The sequence below is a fragment of the Mixophyes fleayi genome, chromosome 1, assembly GCF_038048845.1.
Source record: "Mixophyes fleayi isolate aMixFle1 chromosome 1, aMixFle1.hap1, whole genome shotgun sequence".
NCBI lineage: Eukaryota > Metazoa > Chordata > Amphibia > Anura > Limnodynastidae > Mixophyes > Mixophyes fleayi.
The window spans coordinates 27,278,014-27,297,921 of NC_134402.1; the positions used below are offsets into that span (position 1 = coordinate 27,278,014).

Below are 19,908 nucleotides of genomic sequence, written 5' to 3' on the forward strand. Positions count from 1 at the left end.
ATGAGGAATTGTGAAGAACTTCGACTCCACTGGTTCATGTTTAGTATTATATATATTTTTTCATATTTTGTCCTTTGAGTAGATCAGCGACGCTGGATTGATTCCCATTACTTCTTTTTCAAGTTTAGCTTTTTATCTTTTCAACCTATGTACAGTTGTTTTTTGGGAATTTTCCAAACAGCCATTGATAGTGTAGCACTGAATATAGATCTATTTTGAGGTGTAAGGTTTGAGAAGTTACCATTACAGACACAGTCAAGGAAGAGTAATTCCTAAACCCCTTGGATCTAGGGCATTGGGCCCTCATGAGTATACTAATGGAGTATTGGAGCACACACGGAAATTTTACATTTTTCCAGAATACTCCCTTAGGTCACTTTATGTGACTGCAGATCGCTATAAAGATGATTTAGATGTTTTCCTGCAATGCAGATTGCTGTGATGATTGAATATTATCCCACTTACATAGAATATAACATTACATGCTGCCATGGGCAGGTCTTCTCTATTAAAAAGAAATTGACCCAACAATGCGTTTGGGAAGTCTAAGTGACAATATTCGCCTGTAAACATCTGTTAAGATAAAATGTTAGACAAAATAAGATCCTGCACACCTCTGCTAGATAAAACCTGTTTCACTGTGAGGTGTCCACAAAGCTAATTATTTGCACGCAATTCGTGTCTGTGGTCTCCTAAGTCTGCAGAGGATCCTTCTTCCTGGTCTTGTTTTAGAGAAGTTTGGTCAACAAGTTTCGTGTGAACTGAAGAAGCTTTGGTTAAATGGCAGCAATAGTGTATTCGTCCGTATAAAAAAAAAAAAAAATAGGGATATTTACAGAGACCATAATTTCTATTGACAAATATTTAAAATCTATGACTGTCCCTGGTCTAGTTATTGAATAATGACAAGGGGGAAAATGTATCAAGCTGCGAGTTTCCGGCAGGTTTGAAAGTGGAGATGTTGCCTAAAGCGACCAGTCAGATTCCAACTGTCATTAATTTAGTACATTTTATAAAATGACAGCTAGAATCTGATATAGGCAACATTTCCACTTTTCAAACCCAACGGAAACTCGCAGCTTGATAAATTTACTCCAAAAAGCAGGTTGGGAGGCCTCAAACTTTGCAGATTCATTTGATACATATATGTAATCTTCAGCACACAAGTAGATAGGTTAGAAACAGCATTAAAGAGCACCAGTTGCCTACGCACGGAGGGGCTGCACCTACATTCAGAGGACCGGTCAATTCGCTAGGACATAATGAGTTGGCTGCATGCTCTGGGACCTTGTTTTAGTCCACAAGATGACTGTACTCTATTGTGTGCAGCTGACGAGGGCTCCTTATTAAATGATTACTTTTTTTTCTCTCCATGGCAGCAGAGAAGTGAGCAGTGATTTAGAAATCATCTTACTATTGATTTTAGGCATATGAAAAAAGTGTTGAAATCCCTTTTTAAGAATTGCTCTCAATTAATTTTATACACGAAAACAGACCGGCAACTAATCTCGATGTAAAGTTATCTAGCAATGTTTTGCGTTTTTTTATGTTTTAAAAGAGATTTAAAAAATAAAGTGAAAGTGTTTGGTTGACTTTACCTAGCGATATCTTATGAACAATTGATCTATTGGAAATGGAGACGTGTTCTAGTGAACAAGACCTGAACATGTATTGTTAGTGAAGCCATGTCTCCTGTGTTTTACAATGCATGTTACAATACGGGTGGTCTTTATTCTGTGTTTGCAGATTAAGCACTCTGTTCCAGCTGAAGTGGCAGAGAGCCCTGTGTGACCCGGGGGAGGCGGTGGGGCTTCTGGCGGCTCAAAGCATCGGAGAACCCTCTACCCAAATGACGCTGAACACCTTCCACTTTGCGGGCAGAGGAGAAATGAATGTCACTCTGGGTATTCCCAGGTAAGTGGTGCAAATACTAGAATCCTTCTATCTATTGTACAGTACACCGGTCATCACATGCTGCTGCGTAGTCATGAAGTTGTTTACCCTTTCAGTCATCTGTTTAAGCCTTGTTTCTTGTGTTATATTTGTCTGTGACATGGTGCATGTACTAGCGTGAGAGTTACTGACATTAGTCTATTGCCAACTGTAAAGCGCTACGGAATATGCTGGCGCTATATAAATAAAGATGATTGCCACTGCTGTTAGCTGGATGGATATAATGCAATGGGTGAGGAATACTTGCTGATATTTTCCTTTGTGACAATAGATCAGAGGTTCAGCGCTTTGACGCAATAAGGCTCTCGCCCTGTATTTACATATAGGCTGTCCTTTGCGCCAGAATACCATGTCCTTGTACCTGTCTCTCTCGACAAACAGAATTCGGGTGCTTTGCCAAATGTCAGCCGGGCTTCTATATTCTTATCATAAGTGTCTGTGTTCATGGTCAGCGGATGTACAGTATCTCAGACAAAGTTATAGCTGTAAAACATGTAGCGGGGGTGTAGAGGTGCGACGCGGGGGTGGGTGGAGGTAGAGGCGTGATGCGGGGGGTAGAGGCGCGCCACGAGGGTGGGGGTGGTGGTGCGACACGGGGGGGGGGGGGTGGTGGTGGTGGTAGAGGTGCGACGTGGGTGGGGGGTCCGGGGGAGGGGGGGCGGGGGTAGAGGTGCGACATGGGCATAGGGGGCGCCATGCTGATAGAGGTGCAATGCGTGGGGGTTGAAGTGCGGCGCGGGGGGTTGAGGTGCCATGCGGGGGGGAGGAGGTAGAGGTGCGACGCGGGGTGGGGGGGGAGACATACACACGTACGTTTTTATTGCATCGTCAGGACCCATTTCTGGAATATGACGTATAGAGACACCCCTTTCCTAATGCCCTGTCGACAGGACAATCATAAGGGTATGTGTAGGAGCGATTTGTAACCAGAGTTACCACATGAGATTTACAATTTGACTTTGCATAAAATACTGACACGGACTGCAAGATGGGGAAAGTGTCATGTATTTTGACTGTCTGAGGACATCCACATTCCCGCATACATAAATTAATAAATAATAACAATGGTAGGGAAAGTTTTGTGTATTCTGGCCGTCTGAGGACATCCTCATGCCCACTTACACCGACACCTAGCCATGGAGGCTACAGCTCTGTTCAACCACTGCGCATCATTTCAACAAGTTTGATGACTCTTTAAAGCTGTTATGCGGTTCTTTATGTAGAATTTCACCTCCGACCAGTTCTGATCTTTCAGTATGGATGGTTCAGCCATGAGGCATGCAACACAGTCTCACTTTCCGGGCACCCAGCATGTCTGTATAAACCTCATCAGGTGTTTCTTCACAGCCTGGACCTGCTCTCAGTCCCAGGATTTCCTCCTCACATCCTTGCAACCTGAAAGCAAGTAGAGTGGTCCGTTATGGCTCTACAAAATACAGAGAAGGCAAAATTCTTCTGCCTAGCAGAACTGTGTGCTACACCTACCTGTGGAAGCTATGGCTCGTACTGGTCTCGTGTTGCCGGGTCCATACACCGCCTCTCTTCTGATGTGGCAGTGTCAACCAAATGATTGACACTCGTCCCTCTGTCACAGGGGATTGCTCATCATCCAACATGTCGCTCAGTAGCTGGACCCGTTCTGAAAATAAACATATATATATATATATATATATATATATATATAATATGTGTGTGACTGAGGTTAAAGTCAAAAGCATATATTAGACACCAGATTTTCCACATGCCGTCCAGATCAATGTGCATCTCGTCCAAATTCTTACCTTTGAATTCGTCCAGTCTGACACTCTCAAGAGCCATTAACAGTTTGCTGACCTTGGTGAGTTGGAGGGTACCTTTTGGGAGGCGATAATACTGGTGGTGCACCCTGATGTTGTGCCCAAGAAAGTCTGCCAACTGATTCAGTTCTGTGTCATTTGGTTGAGGACCTTCAAGAGAGTGGCAATGTGCTTTCGAAGCTTCCTGGAAGACAGCGTTTGGGGATGCTTGGCCCCACACTCTTGAGCAAACACTTGTATGCAATCGGAGCCTCTGAAGTGTGACAAGGCAGCTGGTCTGGCGAACATGTAGACATTTTGGCTATCCACTCCACATTTGTCACGCTTTTCTGCGAGTAGATCCATTGCAGCTTGCATGGCTGGTGTCAGCATGATGGGGACTTTTCTCCCTTGTTTTCCTTGGATTTCAATGCGAGTGAAGTGCCGGCAGAGCTTCCTCTCAACCTTGGAAAACGTTAGGGACACCTCTTCGTGGAGATCCGAGGTTTCTCTTGAGGAGAAGGTAGTCCGCAACATTTTTGAAACTTCCCCTTCCCTTCTTCGATTGAACAAGATCAGGGTGTCAGGGGATTTTTTTGCAAGTAGTGCCCAGTGGTTAACCGTAGGCTCAGTGGATAGACCCCTTCGGTAGGCTTGTTGCTACGGACAACAGATCTCCTTCTCGTAGCTCTTCTAGCTGCAGTCTCCTGTGTGTGTAGAACTGAACCTAATATCCAATGATTCACACGATCACCAATCTCCAGGGTATCCCCTCTTCATATGTAGCACGTGTAATTCCCTTATATACTCCAATTGATGTAATAAACATAGAAGGGAAAAAAGAAACAAAATACCATAGTGTGATTCCGTAAAATACAGAGAACCGGATCTAAATATTATAAACTCATATTTATTTCAGTACTGAAACACAATGATAAAAAACAACCTCTGTGTGAATATATTCGTAGCAGATGGTAAATGGTATAAGAGCGTCCGAAAAATAATCTGACCTCACCCGGGCTGCTGCCGTCTTAATGGGCTTATATGTAACACTGAAGAATTTGGATTGTGTAGTATTTTTTATGGAAGTAATATTATATTGCTATTATATGCAATGCGGCTACAACATCTTTGTGGATATTTGAAAGACACATTATATATTAAGTAGCGGTGAGAACGGGAAGAAATACATCTGTTCATTTGTTCAATTCATTTTTTATATATATTGAAACTCTGTATTATATTTATTTTTATTTATTTTTATGTGGTATGTACTTGTTTAGTTTTGTAATGAGCATGACCTTTTAACCTGAGAGCCCAGCTGCAGTCAGCTTATATATTCACACAGTTGTTGTTTTTTTGGTGTCTGAACCGCTCTCCTCTGAAGTGTCGGGGTCATATTATTATTATTATTATTATTATTATTATCTTTGACTTATAAGGCGCCACAAAGCGTCCGCAGCGCCGTACATTACATATACAGAAAACAGAACCAAGACACAACATGATACAAAAATATATACAAACACGGTAACAAGGTAAAGCAAATCAGATTATTTCTGGGACAGATAGTGAAAGGGATGGTAGAAATCAGCAAGAAGAAGGCCGAAGCTTAAGAAAACAGGAAAAACAGGGCTAGGGAAGCAGGCCAAGAGGTACAGAGGGTGATGGAATAGTAGAAGGAGCACACAAGGAAAGAGGGCCCTGCTCCTGAGAGCTTACATCCTAAAGGGAAGGGGGAGACACAAATTGGGTGGTACTAACTGGGGGGGAGAGCCAGGACAAGGGAGTTAGGAGGACTGATAGACTTGAATAAAGAAATAAGTTTTAAGGGACGCTTGAAGCCTTTGAGAGTAGATGCTAACCTGATGGAACGTGGAAGATTGTTCCACAGCAGGGGAGCAGCCCGGGCAAAGTCCTGAAGACGAGAGTGAGAGGAGGCGATCAGTGAAGTAGTGAGGCGGCGGTCACAGGCAGAGCGGAGGGGTGGGTAGGAGTGTAGGTAGAGAGGAGATTGGAGATGAATGGAGGGGAAGATTGACTCATACTCATCTCCATTGCTCTTCCGGCTATAGTCGGAGCTACTGGTGAGCTCTGTCATGCTTCCCTGTTCCCGCTTTACATTCAGCAGTCGACGGATTCGACTGTTTACCCGCTTAGTGTATAATGCGCTGGCAGGCTGCCGTCACTTCCTCTTCCTGCTCCTGCTGTACATTTGGACGGTCCACTGGCCTCTAGCGGTGGGATGCTCACACACTTTCCCCTCCACATTGGACACACGCACACTTCTGTTCCGACAAATGTGACTTGCGGGGACATGGCAGATTTTTATACTGAGCATATCAACAAAGTCCCCTGCATTGATTAGCCTTGGGAAGCATTGTGGGGACCTCAATTTCTGTCCCCTCTACGACTCGGGTCCCCACAGTGTTGGTGTGTAAAAACGCACACACACACACACACACACACAGTCTCAAAGCTACCTATTTATTTATTTGTAAACCGCTTTTTAAAATTTCTGCGTTTGCTCCTGAGATGAGTGTGAGTAATGGTATTGGGACTCACACGGAGTACATCAAAATACATGACAGGATGTACGAGGGAGTCAGACAGTAGATAGAGAGAATCCTGCCCTTGATTTATTAATGTTAAATAAACCAGTCTTTAAATAAGGCAAGTGTTCCTTAGCCATTGTTTCTGATCTTAATATAGTGCAGGTATAGCTTAGCTCTTCTCTATGGAATGAGCAGTTTAAACAATTCTAGTTGTCATGTCCAACAGCCATGTGCCTTCCTTATCTCTTCCCCTGTCTACATTTGTTTTCAAAAGTTATTTACATGTGTAGAATAACAGACACCTATTACTTCAGCAACACATAGTAACAGACGGATATATCTAAAAATGACAGCTCAGGATAACTGTTTAAAGTGAAGGTGAACAATTCTCTCCATTATAGCTCAGTTCTGTTGGTTCTGTTCCCGAGATCACATTTGCATGCAGCAGCTATTAGCTCAGTGCAGGTGATTCCCGCAGCAGGGTGAAAAGACAGATTAAAGACCATTCTGTAAATAAAAAAATAAAAAAAGATTTATTGCAGTAAAATAATAAAGATAACATATAGGAAACAACGATTACACCAGACATTGATACAAACTCTTACAGTGTTTGCTATGTATATCCGCTTATAGTTGGATTTACATTTTCTGTCCTTTTAAGATATTAAATAATGACCATATTGAGCTATTTGTTGCTTTGTTTCAATCTGTTACTACTTTAGTTTTTAGTTTTTCCTGATCGTTCTTCTTTAAGCAAAATTCCATCCCACTTGTGTCATGTGACTTTTGTGCTGATCACATATCTGACAGCTAGTTAGTAGGGTTTCATTAGCGAGACATATATTTACTCTAAACTAAACAAATGTTTATTCATGGAGACAGTTGTAAGTTAAGCTGGGATAAAGATACCATACTAATTTTTGTTTTGATGAGCGTATTTTAATTTCTCTTTCCTTCTGGGGGGGTGGGGTCGGGGTTGCTGTTTGGCAGGTGAGTTTTGGGGGAGCCTGTTTGTTCACCTGGTTTGCTGAGGACAATGAAGTATTATACATAGACAGCAACTGAACAGTGCTAAGTAAGTTCTCCGCTGTTATCGGAACACGCGGGCGAGTTCCAGCCAGTCGCGCCTTTGTGTCCGGGGATCGGATTACCGCTGGCATGACTTCAGCCTGTTAGCGCTGTCAGGACATGACCACGCACGCAGACTGATAGCTGTAAACTGGGGTCATCTTCAAGCAGCATTTACCGACATGTCTGATAATGCTCCAGTCTATTTCTTTGTATCACAAGCAAGTTGCAGTATCAGCTGTTAAGTTGCAGCCTGTGTGGGCGGCATAACTGGCTCTTAGACATTTACTGATGGCGGTTAAACTCCTCCCACAGCGCAGACCAGCACAGGAGGGGATAACAGGTGTCCAGAAGTCATACCTCCTGATCTAGTCTCCAGCATCTGTTTACCAGGGGGTAGCTGCTTTTTCTTATTCTCATTCATAAATTAGCCCTTTCCAGTAGAGGGAGCTGGTGTAAGAGGCGAAGGAGGAGAGCTGCAGGTCCACCTAATGCATTAGTTCTACAAAACTGTTTGCATATTGGGGGCCTGATTCATTAATGCACGAAAAAGAAGAGTGTCAGAGTTACACCCCAATAGTGTAACTTATCAGCTCTGGTACCTGTGAAACAAATGGGTTATCGATCGATAGAGAAGAGACACACTCAGTTTTTTAGGGCTGAATGAGAATCAATTCTGACTGCCCCCTAGTCAGAAGGCTTTATTTATACATAAAAGGTGTGCTCGCAGGCACATTTGTTATCTAAAAACAATTGCATGTTCCCATAGGAAAATTGAACATAGTAAGAACAGAAAGAGTCTATACAAATTTTGTTTATTCCTCCTCAGACGCTGTAATTCCTTATCTCCAAGGACAGCAGTCTGCAACCTTCGCCTTCACCATGAGCTCTGGGCGTATTGCCAAACTGATGTTCCCTTCTGGTATCTGGATTGTTTGGCATATAGCTCAGCATTTTCACATGAGAAAGAAACAGAGAAAAACTTGTGTGAATATCATATTCAGAAAAACAAAGAAAAGCATCTTTTATTTTACAAGTTTGATCAATATATGTACTTTTTACCATATTAACTCTCACAGATCCTCCTCTTTATCATACTTTTAAAATGCTACCTGTCTTTTTATGTCTGTGGATTATACCTGCACTTTGCCTACTTCAATGAATGGAATCCCTTCTGGACCCTAGACGCTGGTAAAGATACATTCAGTCAAAGTCTTATAATCCACATACATTCATCTTATTATGGTATGACAATAGGAGGTATCCGGGGGGGGGCTTAGTAATATAAATCAGGGGTAGATTAGGTATAAAAATATGCAGTGCGCTCGGCAAGTGTCTTAGTCACTTATTTCACAAAAAGGGGGATCACCTTTTGTGCTGCATAGTTTGAATAGGAAGGTGAGGGTAAGGTATCAATATAGCTGAAAAGGTCTGGGGGCGCAAAACATTTTATAGGCAATAAAGCAGTTCCATAAGCTGAGTAGTAAAATGATTATACATAGTATCAATACTGGGTGTATCAGCATATTTAACATTGCAGATACTGTGGGGGATGCCCCTGTAAACACATCCCACCAATGCTTTTCCAAATCCTCCTTTAATTTGGTAGCCATGCCTCTTAGCTCATTTCCTTCAATAATAGTTACTATTTTAGTATGATTATTGGTATAATTTACCTGTTTAAGATGATCATTTAGTAACTTGGTTTCATTAATTACCCTCACTATCATCCCTATATCTAGGGTCAGTTGAGGTAATGTTAAATCATTATACATGAACATTTTGTCCACCTGTGTCATTTTATCTTTATAGAACATTAGCAACTTTCCTTGTCATTGTAAGTGTGTTACATTTATTAAGCACCCTGAGAACGGGTAAGCTAGTCAATAAGTTTGTGTTATTGCTTCATCATATGTGATGAGGAAAACCATCTGAGGAGCCACCTCTATTAATGTCTCATATTCTTTTCCTTTTGGATGCAATGTCCATATACAAATGTTGGTATTATGCTGTAGTAAACATGGTTCAAAGATAAGTCTGTTGTGGGCATACTGGTCCCATGTCCGTGTCATCACAGAGGTCTAAATTATGTGACCTGTTTTTGTTATCAATATAATGTCCCTTGAATGCAGGTGTCCATAGGTTACCATCCTGCAAAATCATGGGCATAACAATAAATTTACATACTTGAACTTTTGTTTTTATTGTATATGTTTCTAGAGTCCCTGCACAGAAGGTTCCTTCACATCTTATTTTTCTTCCATCTAACTTAAACCTTTCTTGGTTTTTTCAGATTAAACATTTTTCTATAGAATAATATGTTTCCAGTCATAAGCTTTGTTTGTGCAGTATCCTTCTGCTGCTTTATCTGCTAATCTATTACCTTTTACTTCAAACGTTTGCTCCTTAGTGTGTGCTTTTACCTTTAAAATAGCCACTTCTGTAGGGGCTGCTAAGGCCTCAAATAATGCTTTTATGACGCTTGCATGCTTCATAAAAGCTACTGCTCTTATGCATGAAGCTGAACCTCTGATTACAGGGTCTAAGTTTCCTGAGTAATACCCCAAAGGTCGTTGTTTACCACCATGCTCTTGAGTTAATACACCGCGTGCAAAGCCCTTCTGCTCATGACAGAATATACAAAGGGTTTATCATAATTTGGTAACCCCAGGGCTGGTGCTTGTAAAATGATTGCCTTTATTTGGAGAAAAACATCAACCTGTTTATCTGTAAGTTGCAATTGGGCCCTTGTTATTACCCTTGGTGGTTTCATACAGAGGGTCTAATAATGCAGAGATGTTGGGTATCCATTCTCTGCAATCACCTACCAAGCCTAAAAAGGCTCTTAATTTTCGCACTGTAGTGGGCACAGGAACATCTTTTATAGCATTTATTTTGTCTGCTGTAAGGTATTTTGTTCCTTTTCCTATACAGTGTCCCAAAAAGATTACTTGGGATTGTGCCACATGCAATTTATCCTTGCTTATTTTGCATCCTACCTTATGTAAAAACATAAGTAGTTTTATTGTTTCTGTTTTACATTGTTGTTTATTTGTTGCACACAATAACAAATCATCCACATATTGTAACAACCTTGTCTCTGGGTACTGTGGCTGCCATTGCTGCATTACTGTCTTTCAAACCATCTGATATAAAATTTGGTTTTTAAAAAAAAACCAAAAATAAACCTAAACACTATTTCATATTCAACTATGTTAGTCCATTTCTCCTTTTCCCTTTAAAAACATCTTCTCACCTTCTTCGACATACAGAAAAACCACCTAGTTCATGCATTTGCTATGCGAATAGCCCATAAACTCTAATATCTCTTTCCAAAACAAGGTAATCATTACTCAGCAGAATCTACGTTCTTTAAATCCTTCATTAGTTTATACTTATGTTTGTTGTGGCTGTTGACCAAAACATATTGCAAACTTCTATTCATTGGAAGTTGGATCAATGCAATCTGGATTGCCTAAATGGTCTTTTTTGCTGGAGATCTGTGAAGAAAAACTTTTGCATAGAGATTAACATTTATTCACTAGGAATTACAGTAACTGTTATTAATTCACATTGAACAGCTGCTAATACGACACTTGTTTAAAAGTTTCTCTTTGTAGCTTAACTGTGACGCTATGCGTTCCATGCAATGAAAAACTGATTTCCTCAAAGGGGCAGTCCCCAATATCACAAACAGGGAATGTCAAAGTGACGAGACCTGGGCTAGTGTTCAAAGCCACTCCTTTCTCATCATCTCTTTGTAAACCAAATATTCACACATATTTTCAGATCCTGTGATTTCCATGTTTAAAATACAAATATATATTCACAATTCTCGCTCACAGACGACATTTTATCTCGTAACATTTCATTATGGGCATAACAAACCCTCCTGATTTCTGAGAACATTTATCAGCGCCATTTTACACAGATAAAAACAGCTTGTAATATCTCTCCATGTAAAGCTCACTCCCACAATTCTCAACTTCAGAAACAAAATTACTTTGTTCAAAATACAGAAACGGTTTGTTGGACCCTAGCCAACTTTGTTCTGACCCTATTAATAGTGATAATGTACATTATTTACAGTCTTGTGACGGACCAAAGATTTTAAAACTTCTTTTGCATCTCTTCAAAAGCTTACATTTACAACTGTACAGCTTTTTCAACCTTGAAACATGTCTCTTGTAAAACGGTCAAAACAGACAAACACGAATCTCCCTCACACGCAGTAAGACGGAGATCAAACTCACATACAGAGAAAGAAAACTTAACTGCTATCTTCCAGCCTACTGCTGTGGAACTACAAGTCCCAGCATTAGACTAAATACACATTAGCTTCAACATGTTACTATCAATCAGCACTCCGGACATATAAGCATACTTGAAAAACCTTTTTATCAATGTTACATACATTTTCAGATAACAAAAAAACAGCATGCTGCTTATCTCAACACACTGAAATCTTTAACACAGAATAAGGGAGGGGCACATCTCACTCTTTAAGCTGCGCAACATCAAACATACATTTTTAGTACACAACCTACTTGATTCATTGTTTTAGTCATTATATCATTTAGCTTGTGATACATTGTTCAAGATAACCTTCTTTTAATGACTGCTTGTGATGTCCTTTAATTAATTTTTTCCATTTGTCTGCTTTTAATGTCCCTTGCTTAGGAAATCCTGCCGCCTTAAAAACTTTTTCCATGCCTGTAGTGAGGGAGCTTCCCCCATGCCTGTATGCATATTCCCAGGGGGTATACCCCCAATAATTTTCTGAATCCTTATCGGTCCTAGACTCTTTATTACCCACGTCTGGGTACACCTTATGTCTTTACTCTTAGCGGACCGTCAGATAATTATATCTTTATCTTTATTGTTTATATAAAGGCAGGATTACCAGGGGGACAACAAATCTGTAGGGTTTAATCCCCTTCTTATGTTGCAGACTATCTTTATGCAAAGTATAAGAAATAATATTGCTATTACACAGCTAAGTATTAGTATTCCTTCTGGGCAATCTAGAAATATCCACTTTATAATTTCTGTACATATTCTTGCAATAATTGCCTTTAGTTGTTTTAACAACTTTTGCCACCTGTCTAACTTTAGCGTGCCTGTTTCTGGAAAACCTGCTGCTTTAAAAACTTTATCCATGCCCTTTATGAGGGATGAACCCTCTCTCTTTTTGGCATATTCCAGGGGAGTGTAACCCCAGTAAGACTCTTCCTTATGCCCGGTTCTAGACCCTTTATGCCCACAATGAGCGACTGGATGGTCTCTTTACAGAACCGTCTGCTTTTGAGTCTTACAACTGTATGTTTTTAAACTGCTTTATCTACCAAGGAGATAACAGGTCAGTGGCACTACGTCCTCTCTTTATATTTAGAACTATTTTAATCAACAGGGCAATAAATAATATTGCAAGTATACAACAAAGTACTGGTATCCCTTCTGTACATTCAATTTTCATTTGACATGACTCTTACATTTCTTGACAAGTACTTTAAACATGCAATTTCAACAGTTCAACACAATTTCAACTTTATACTTTATATAACCTCTAAAGGGGTTATTCTGGTCCAGAGCTTGGGATCTTCGTCAATCCAGACGAGTTACCCCCGGACTTGTTACCTACCCCACTTCCACAAGGACAGAACTCTAAGAGTAAAAATAAAGCTTTTTACTCACCATATGGATTTTGTCCTCTGTCCTTGGGGATGAGGTGGTCCCGTGTGCCGGAGGGTCTGGATATATTGAAGATCCCGGACGAGCCCCCACTGAAACTGTCAGAGTTACACCCCAATAGTGTAACTTATCAGCTCTGGTACCTGTGAAACAAATGGGTTATTGATCGATAGAGAAGAGACACACTCAGTTTTTTAGGGCTGATTGAGAATCAATTCTGACTGCCCCCTAGTCAGAAGGCTTTATTTATACATAAAAGGTGTGCTCGCAGGCACATTTGTTATCTAAAAACAATTGCATGTTCCCATAGGAAAATTGAACATAGTAAGAACAGAAAGAGTCTATACAAATTTTGTTTATTCCTCCTCAGACGCTGTAATTCCTTATCTCCAAGGACAGTAGTCTGCAACCTTCGCCTTCACCATGAGCTCTGGGCGTATTGCCAAACTGATGTTCCCTTCTGGTATCTGGATTGTTTGGCATATAGCTCAGCATTTGCACATGAGAAAGAAACAGAGAAAAACTTGTGTGAATATCATATTCAGAAAAACAAAGAAAAGCATCTTTTATTTTACAAGTTGGATCAATATATGTACTTTTTACCATATTAACTCTCACAAAGAGATACACCTGTTGTTGAATACAAGTCTAGGTCCGCTCTAATCTAACAGACCAATCATTTTTTCGCTGCTTAATCTCTACATTGGCTGCCTGTTTATACCTGATCCAATATAAAATACTTCTACCAACATACAAGGCCGTCAACAGAATTGCACCGACATACATCTCCTCACTTGTCTCAAAATATCTCGACACCTCCGTTCTGCACAAGATCTGCGTCTCTCTTCCACTCTCACAACATCCTCCCATTCCCAGTTACAAGACTTTTTTCAGGCTGCACCCACTCTATGGAATTCTCTCCCTCGCACAATAAGACTTTTCCTCTGGTCTTCACACCTTAAAGCTTTCTCTGAAAAAGTTTAATTTCTTAACCTGCCTAGGTTACCCTATTATCTCCCATTGCACAGTTCACACAAGACAACAACCCTCTGACCCCCTGACTAATATAGCTGTGTGACTGGATCATACAACCCACTAAGCACTTTTTACCTTTGCATTCTGGCTGGACCAATATGCAATATGTAGCACTGACCCTTGTGTATCAAACTCCCATTGTCCCATAGATTGTAAGCTTGTAAGCAGGGTCCTCTTACCTCTCTGTGTGTCTGTTATACCCAGTATTGTTTTATTACTGCGTTTGTTCTCAATCGTAAAGCGCTACAGAATATGCTGGTGCTATATAAATAAATGATGAGCGATTTATGATGTTTTAAACACAAACTCACTTCTTCTATTTTTTTTCAGACTGAGAGAAATTCTGCTAATTGCCAGCTCTAATATTAAGACTCCTATGATGAGTGTTCCTGTGCTCCCTACTAAGAGAGCCATGAAGAAAGTAAAGAGTCTAAAGAAACAGCTGACGCGGGTGTGTCTGGCCGAGGTAAATAGACTCCTGCTTACTTGTAATGTTATAACAATCATAGTTTCAGTAGATAGCATTACGTAAAGAAACTCTTATGCTATATTTTTCCTTTGTGTTTGTGTATTGTAAATATTATAGAATGATTGTGTAACGATATTCTTGTTATAAGACTAAGCTTGCTTGTATATACCCCACCTTTCACTATTCACTCATTATTTATCTTCTCTTCCCCATAAGCTCTTTATCATACAACCTTCCTTCTTCCAAAGCTCTGCCTACACTTTTGTCTTTTTAATAATAAAGGGTATAACTCGGCGGCCCCCAGGGGTGCCGCGGCGCTGTCACTGGGGTGCCGCAAGCCAGCCATAGAAAAAACCAAAGAGCACATAAACTGAATATCGACGTCAGTGACAGCTGCGGGAGAGAGGAGTCTGCTGGGTCCCGGCGCTGCGCTGCTTGGTAAGTTTATGTGCTCTTTGGTTTTTTCTATGGCTGGCTCGTGGCAGAGGAGTGAGAGGGAGTGTGACAGCGGGGCAGGAGTGTGACAGCGGGGCAGGAGTGTGACAGCGGGGCAGGAGTGTGACAGCGGGGCAGGAGTGTGACAGAGGGGCAAGAGTGTGACAGCGGGCAGACAGAGGGGCAAGAGTGTGACAGCGGGCAGACAGAGGGGCAGGAGTGTGACAGCGGAGCAGACAGAGGGGCAGGAGTGTGACAGCAGAGCAGACAGAGGGGCAGGAGTGTGACAGCGGGGCAGGAGTGTGACAGCGGGGCAGGAGTGTGACAGCGGGGCAGGAGTGTGACAGCGGGGCAGGAGTGTGACAGCGGGGCAGGAGTGTGACAGAGGGGCAAGAGTGTGACAGCGGGCAGACAGAGGGGCAAGAGTGTGACAGCGGGCAGACAGAGGGGCAGGAGTGTGACAGCGGAGCAGACAGAGGGGCAGGAGTGTGACAGCGGAGCAGACAGAGGGGCAGGAGTGTGACAGCGGAGCAGACAGGGGCAGGAGTGTGACAGCGGAGCAGACAGAGGGGCAGGAGTGTGACAGCGGAGCAGACAGGGGCAGGAGTGTGACAGCGGAGCAGACAGGGGCAGGAGTGTGACAGCGGGGCAGAGGAGGGGGACAGCGTGACAGGGGCAGAGGAGGAGGACAGCGTGAGTGGGGCAGTGGAGGGGGACACAGCGTGAGAGGTGCAGTGGAGGGGGACACAGCGTGAGAGGTGCAGTGGAGGGGGACACAGCGTGAGAGGGGCAGTGGAGGGGGACACAGCGTGACAGTGCAGAGGAGGGGGGACATCGTGAGAGAGGGCAGAGGAGGGGGGACATCGTGAGAGAGGGCAGAGGAGGGGGGGCATCGTGAGAGAGGGCAGAGGAGGGGGGGCATCGTGAGAGAGGGCAGAGGAGGGGGACATCATAAATGAGGGCAGAGGAGGGGGGACAGAGGGGGCAGTGTGAGAGAGGGGCAGTGTGTCTGGATGCAGTGGGGGCAGAGTGCCTGAGGGCAGAGTGTCTGGATGGAGAGGGGGCATTTTTGCATACAACTAATTAAGTATTTCTGTCCTGACCTAAATACTTACTAAATTTTTTTGACCCAACTACTTCTAAAACAGGACTGCTCAGTAATTATTTTGGAGGGGTGCCTTGAAAAAATTTGGAGACTCTAAGGGTGCCGCGAACTGCAAAAGTTTGGGAACCACTGGTATAACTCATTTATTAAGAAAATACAAGCGTTCAGATAGTACTTCTGCATAAAATACAATGTACAATGAAATGTCAAACAGTAGATAAATGACATCCACAGTAGTGAAAAAGGAAAAGGGAAAATGATGAACTTTGAGTATCAAGCCAGATAAGATACTGGTCTACCATTAGCTATTTCCAATGGAAAGAAACTCTGGCTCAAGTTCAAATTTGTATTCCTTCCCAATCAACTTCACGCTGATGGGCTCCATCTCCTGGATACAGTTGGTCTTCCAGTTCATAACACCCACCTCTATCCTGGTAGAGTGGTCATCCAGCACGAGGAGTGATCTAGCAACTGTCAAGAGAATGGCTCGGTAATCTCCTGGATTTAGGGAGTGCCAGGGATCTCAACTTCCATGCACAGGAGAAATGCGTTCTGTTGAGATGTCACTCTCAAAATGCCAGGGTGACCGGGCAGGACCACCAAACGAGAGAGTGGCTGTCCTTAATGCACCAAGGAGTGGGAAAGTGTGAGAAAAATTTGACCAGGGCAGAAGTGGGTAATATACCAACAGTAATGACTGTACTAAACCTTTAGTGGTCAGTGATTGTGTGACCATTCTCTGTAGCTTTCTGGCATTATACCCAGATTTGGCACGAGATCCGGGTGCTGAAGCACAGAACATTTGTGCAGTTACAGTCCGTTTCATCTCATAGAAGTCTCGGCAGCACACTTAGTTCAGTGTCTACGCCAAGTGCTACAATTCATTGAGAGTCTGATGGGTGTTTGGCCCCTTGGACTATAATGTCCAAGTTATCTCCAGTTAAAATCACACCAAGACCCCTTCTAATTCCTTGTCTCATAGGAGGGAAAGGGGTTTATGATTTTACCAGCTTTGTTCAGTAACTTCTAAGAAGACAGAAGGCTTGCAGGGAGTTATATTTCTCACCAGGTTGTTATTATTATTAGAGAAGAATTTGCTTTATCTTTATGCTTTATTTGGAAAAAGTGTCAAAATCACCCTATAATAGAAAGTTGAAAGCTTCCGGCCGCCCCTCTGATGTCACTACTTAATTAGCATATGTACCCTCCGAACCATATCTAAGGTAGTGGGCACTAATCACTCAGCCCAGTTATTATACCTTGTCACCAGGCCTCTTTGGCACAGTTACTATATACAGTATAAAATCTACTGTACACTGAAGCTATAAGTACCAATAACATTCTCAAGGATACTAACTGAGAGCATAAAACACAACTAATCCATAGACAAAGTAAGAAAAATTTGTCTGTGTGAAAATACTGTTTGCTTTTATGTTGTATCATTGGGTAAAGCCATTCCTGTAGAAGGCAGTTAGTGTGTTTTACGTGACGGGCAGCTAAGAATGTAGTGGTCCCAGTGGTCCCATCCCCTATCTCGCTTTCTCCCGTTCTGCTCCCCTCTAGCCCCCTTTTTTTTTTTTTTTTTTGCAGTAGGAATTTTGGGTGATGTTTTGAAGGTGGGAGTTTTACTGCACATGAGCAGAAGTTTTACCTTTAAAAAAATGCTTCACATTGGCTGCTTATAAATCTCTTTTATTTTTACACTTTGTTCAAAGAAAAAAACATGTTGCAGAACATATTCAGCAAACAGGAAAAGGAAAAACATAATTACAGAAGTATAAGTTCCACAATATAACTTCTAAAATGATTGAAACGTAACAAAGTGTTTTTTTTTAAAATGATATTGTAATGGAGCTAAAAAAAAAACCCAAAGGTTGTGGACAAGTTTTTATTTGGATGAGGCACATGGATGAGATGTGCCTTGACCTGTTTATTAATTCGGGTTTGGTAGGTTGAAGAGACTTTTTCCAGCCTCGGGCTATTAATAATTTGCAGGCTTGACTAATTTGAAGTACCAAACGGTCCGTTGACTTGCTTCTGGAAGGAACAGGTTTGTTGAGCAAAAATATTGCAGAGTCCCTGGGAAAATGAACAGCTGTGAGTTGATGGAGAAGGGTCAATGCAATGTCCCAAAGTGGTTGAATAATGGGATATTCCCACCAGATGTGCAGGTGAGTACCTTGTCCCCTGCAGCCTCGCCAACACATGTCTGATGTAGTTGGGAAAATGCGCTGGAGCTTGGTTGGGACCATCTTGAGTCACATTGGCTGTTTCAGTGCAATTTAAAGCAGACCTAAGGGTAGATTAATCAAACCACCCTAAAAGGAAAATTGGAGGTGTGGCCCATAGCAACCAAAGTTCTCAATTGTTGTGCACATTCTAGAAAACGATAGCTAGAATGTGATTGGTTGCTAGGGGCTACAACTCCACCTTTTCACAGAATGTTCAGAAAGCCTTTATGTATGAATGTTCATATAAATTTATTTCTTTATAAGTCCATTGGATAAATCATATGAGAAAACATTAAAAAATTAGGACAGTGTATGTCTAGATTTGTTTTATAATCTGTGACTTCCCTATTTTATGTTGTGCTCTAACGAATATGGTGGATCATACTACGGGCGTTAACCTGGGTCCATGACTGCAAGGGTCCAGTTCTTTCCAATTTATACTCAGTGCTGTATAGATATATATACTTGACACAACATAGTGCGGACTTCGGACGAGGGGCTTGCTGTATATTCCAATGAATTTAGTGGCATGCTATTGCTGTTTATTGCAAAATACACCAAATATGAGGCTATGAAGTTCCATATTTTTAAACACTTCGGGTAAGGGGATTGCTGTGTGCTGTAATGGTAATTTACACCCCAAAGATCATTAAGAGTATTTACGATCTAGAACTGCTTCAGTGGGTAATTGGCAGAGTGAGCATTGAGCCTTTAACCTACCAGTGTGATGTGTGAGCACAGAATAGACTTACTGCATACGCCTGGTTTGGAAATGACACAAGTCTAAATCTCCGGACTGTGATCAATAACTTTGCAGCATTCTGAAGTTAATCATTCCACATGGACTATGCTGTTACTTACACTTAATTTGTTTGATTGTACTGTTCTTCCTCTGCATTATCCTTTAATATCTCTGTAGATAAAGTGGTTTGCTTACATAAAAAGATAACCTCTGTTTGCACTGCTGGCTGTGTGCCCTGTTACAGGAAAGGAAATGGGTTTTAGTGAGCGGCGAGATAAGAAATCGGTGTTAGAATGACACAGACGTGGAAGCTCTTTTCACATAGAGTTTTATATATACGTTACTGAGGTTTTGATTAAATGTTTAGGTCATCCCTTAGTTCAGTTCTCGAAACACAATCACACAACATAATATTTAGGGCAGTTTTCTTTAATTTTTTTTTAATTGAAACTCAGAATAAAACATTATTTCTTACATAGTGTAGACAAATAGAAATGTCTTTTAACAGTAAGAGAATCGAAAAAATAAACAGTATCCAACTGCACATTATGTATTAAGAAACACTTGCGTCTTACAAGACATAATGTAGAATTCAAAACATTTTTCATTATTATAGAATTAAAAAAAAATGTTTTGTGGTCTATATATTTTAAAATTGTAGTATTTGGAAAACGTTCTTTAAAATTGGTACGACTAATCAATTTTGCACCATATCCATTTAAAAAAAAGTGTTTAGGATGTAAAATGTCCCTTTTTCAGTCATTAAAACAGTACTTTTTATCCCCCATGTTTTTATAAAGTGTACCTGTTATGCACTTTTAAGCATTTGAAGGTGTCGTTCACCTTTTA

General features: G+C 41.4%; 1 protein-coding gene across 1 annotated transcript in view; it reads left to right on the forward strand.

The window, feature by feature from the left end:
• The window catches only part of POLR1A (RNA polymerase I subunit A), an 85,517-nt gene that overhangs the window by 48,311 nt on the left and 17,298 nt on the right, over positions 1-19,908 (forward strand). The window contains exons 19-20 of the mRNA XM_075210270.1: positions 1,747-1,914; positions 14,408-14,543. Of these exons, the coding sequence (XP_075066371.1) occupies positions 1,747-1,914; positions 14,408-14,543 (304 nt within the window). The remainder of the gene's footprint in view (positions 1-1,746; positions 1,915-14,407; positions 14,544-19,908) is intronic.